At 49.7% G+C, this 2120-nt stretch overlaps 1 protein-coding gene across 1 annotated transcript in view; it reads right to left on the bottom strand.

Annotated features, from left to right (window-relative positions):
• The window catches only part of LOC106806866 (T-cell leukemia homeobox protein 3-like), a 17677-nt gene extending 16549 nt beyond the window's left edge, over positions 1-1128 (bottom strand). The window contains exon 1 of the mRNA XM_014809001.1: positions 753-1128. Coding sequence (XP_014664487.1) covers positions 753-1083 — 331 coding nt within the window. The 5' untranslated portion in view covers positions 1084-1128. The remainder of the gene's footprint in view (positions 1-752) is intronic.
• Positions 1129-2120: the final 992 nt, after the last annotated feature.

Genomic DNA, 2120 nt, shown 5'->3' with positions numbered 1-2120 from the left:
CTCTCTCTCTCTCTCTCTAGCTATACTCTCTCCCTCTCGCTTTCTTTCTTTCTCTCTCTCTCGCTCTCTCTCTCTCTCTCTCTCTCTCTCTCTCTTTATGTCTCTTACTCTCGCGCGCTCGCTTTTTTTATTGCTCTATCTTTTTCTATTATACACTACCGTAGAATTTTCATACATTGCTGGCTATTTATATTCTACTAATAGATGTCGTTATCAGCATGCAGTATTCGTGTTAGCTACAGTTACGCTCTGGTGTATCGCATCTAGAAGCATTCCCTCTAAATTAATAACTTCGCCGTTGAAACTGACATCGCCCGCCGGGAAGTGGCGCGTTGCATACTGCATGACGCAGTCAGTATGAATGCATATTGTTCCGTGGGTTGATTAATAATTTTACTATCCGTTTGTAGCGAAATAGATCGCCTGCGGAAAGAAGCGCGAGTGTACAGCTTCCACGTTAGATTAGATTATGGCATCGAAGTTAGAAAAAAAACAGAGGAAGAATTGCGCGAGTGAGTGAGAAAGTAGAGAGATAATGTGGTGAGCAGCGGGAGGCGATGAGCGCGCTCTCACGCGCATTGCTATAGTAGGCAAACGCGCGCTTCTTAAGGTTTTCACTTCGCGACACGAACAAAACTGAATTCGCCGTTACTGTTAACTCGCGGTTGAGAATGAACGCCGTGTTTTATGCTCCTCCGTTATCGTCATCCTGCTCCGCCCGTCTGCCTTCCCACAGTTGCCCCGTTACTCACCCGATAGTCTATCCCGCGCCATCCTGCCGAAGGGATCCAACCAGGGCAGCACGAGCGGCGGAAGGCTCGACAGTCCTAGCGGGCGATGCGCCGGAACTCGAATAACGGCCGTCGTCGCGTGCGTTGTCACCATCGCCGCCCCGCCATGCTCCTTCTCGTTGTCGTCGCCACCACCTCGCTTCCTCGCGTCGCCGACCGAGCTCGAGTTCAGGATCCTATCGATGCTGAACGGAAGCTTGCCGACGTTCGTCGGCGCTCGGTCGGGCGTCGGCAGCCGCGTGTCGATCGGCTGGGCCTTCTGGACGTCGGTCGTGTCCTCGCACACTGCCATGTCTGCTCGTTGTGGGGCGTGCGCGCGGCAAGTAATGCGCGGGGAGATGCGGCCGCTACTTTGCTCGTCAAGACATGGGTTAAAACAACCACGGACTTGAGTCTATAAAGCTCTATTAATAATATTCACGCAAACGGTGCCTGGGGGCACGCGCCGCGGCCGCTGATTGGTTGCCGCGCGCGATGCACGCCAGCTCGCGGCCTACGTGTGGCTCGCTGGGATTTGCGTGGCCACGCCCACGCCTCCATCACACTGATTACGGTGGACAGCCAATCTGTGTAATTCTGCGCTGATATTCCCGATGTGCACGATGTTCCACACATACGGGCTAGCGATAGAGAGAGCGAGTGAGAGAGGAGAGAGAGAGAGAGAGAGAGAGAGAGAGAGAGAGATAGATAGAGAGATCGAGCGCGCGTGCACACGACCCTGATGTTGTTCCCACTAGCTCATTCTTTGGCCGCCGGGGCGAGGTTGAGAAATATAACGCACCAAGCGTCTAAATTTAATTAAATGCGTTTTAAGCATTTTCTGATGATTTCGAAATTGCGTTTTACACGTTTTATCATAAGAGTGCACATTTAATACTCGGTAATTCTGTTGGTCACTTACATGCTGCTAGTGCTGCTTTGGCTGCCACTGCGTCCGCAGTAATTCGAACATGTGCAGAGACCGGGCCGTATGGTAGTAATCGCACGCAATTAGGAATGGCATAATTAGATTGTCCCGCATAGAGAGGGCGCTGTGAGCCCGAAAGAGTGAACGCTCCAAAAAGTATAACAGTTTATTTTATTTATTTAAATCTAAATTTTAGTGTTATGCGCTATACGCAAAATGCACGAAGCGCATTTGTTGTGAAAGTGGCAATTTAGGTAATTGAAATTGATCATTATTTCTTCGTTTCATAGATTCCATGCATATAACCCTCGTTTTACCACGGGGTAGGTTTAACTGCAATTAGGTAGTCGGTACTAAATTAGCTATTAGTGTGCGTGCCAAGATACGGCTATAACTATCGGAATTGTTGTTTATAGTGTTAG

Source organism: Priapulus caudatus, unplaced genomic scaffold (genome assembly GCF_000485595.1).
Source record: "Priapulus caudatus unplaced genomic scaffold, Priapulus_caudatus-5.0.1 Scaffold183, whole genome shotgun sequence".
Lineage (NCBI taxonomy): Eukaryota > Metazoa > Priapulida > Priapulimorpha > Priapulimorphida > Priapulidae > Priapulus > Priapulus caudatus.
This window is presented reverse-complemented; position numbering and strand designations above follow the sequence as displayed.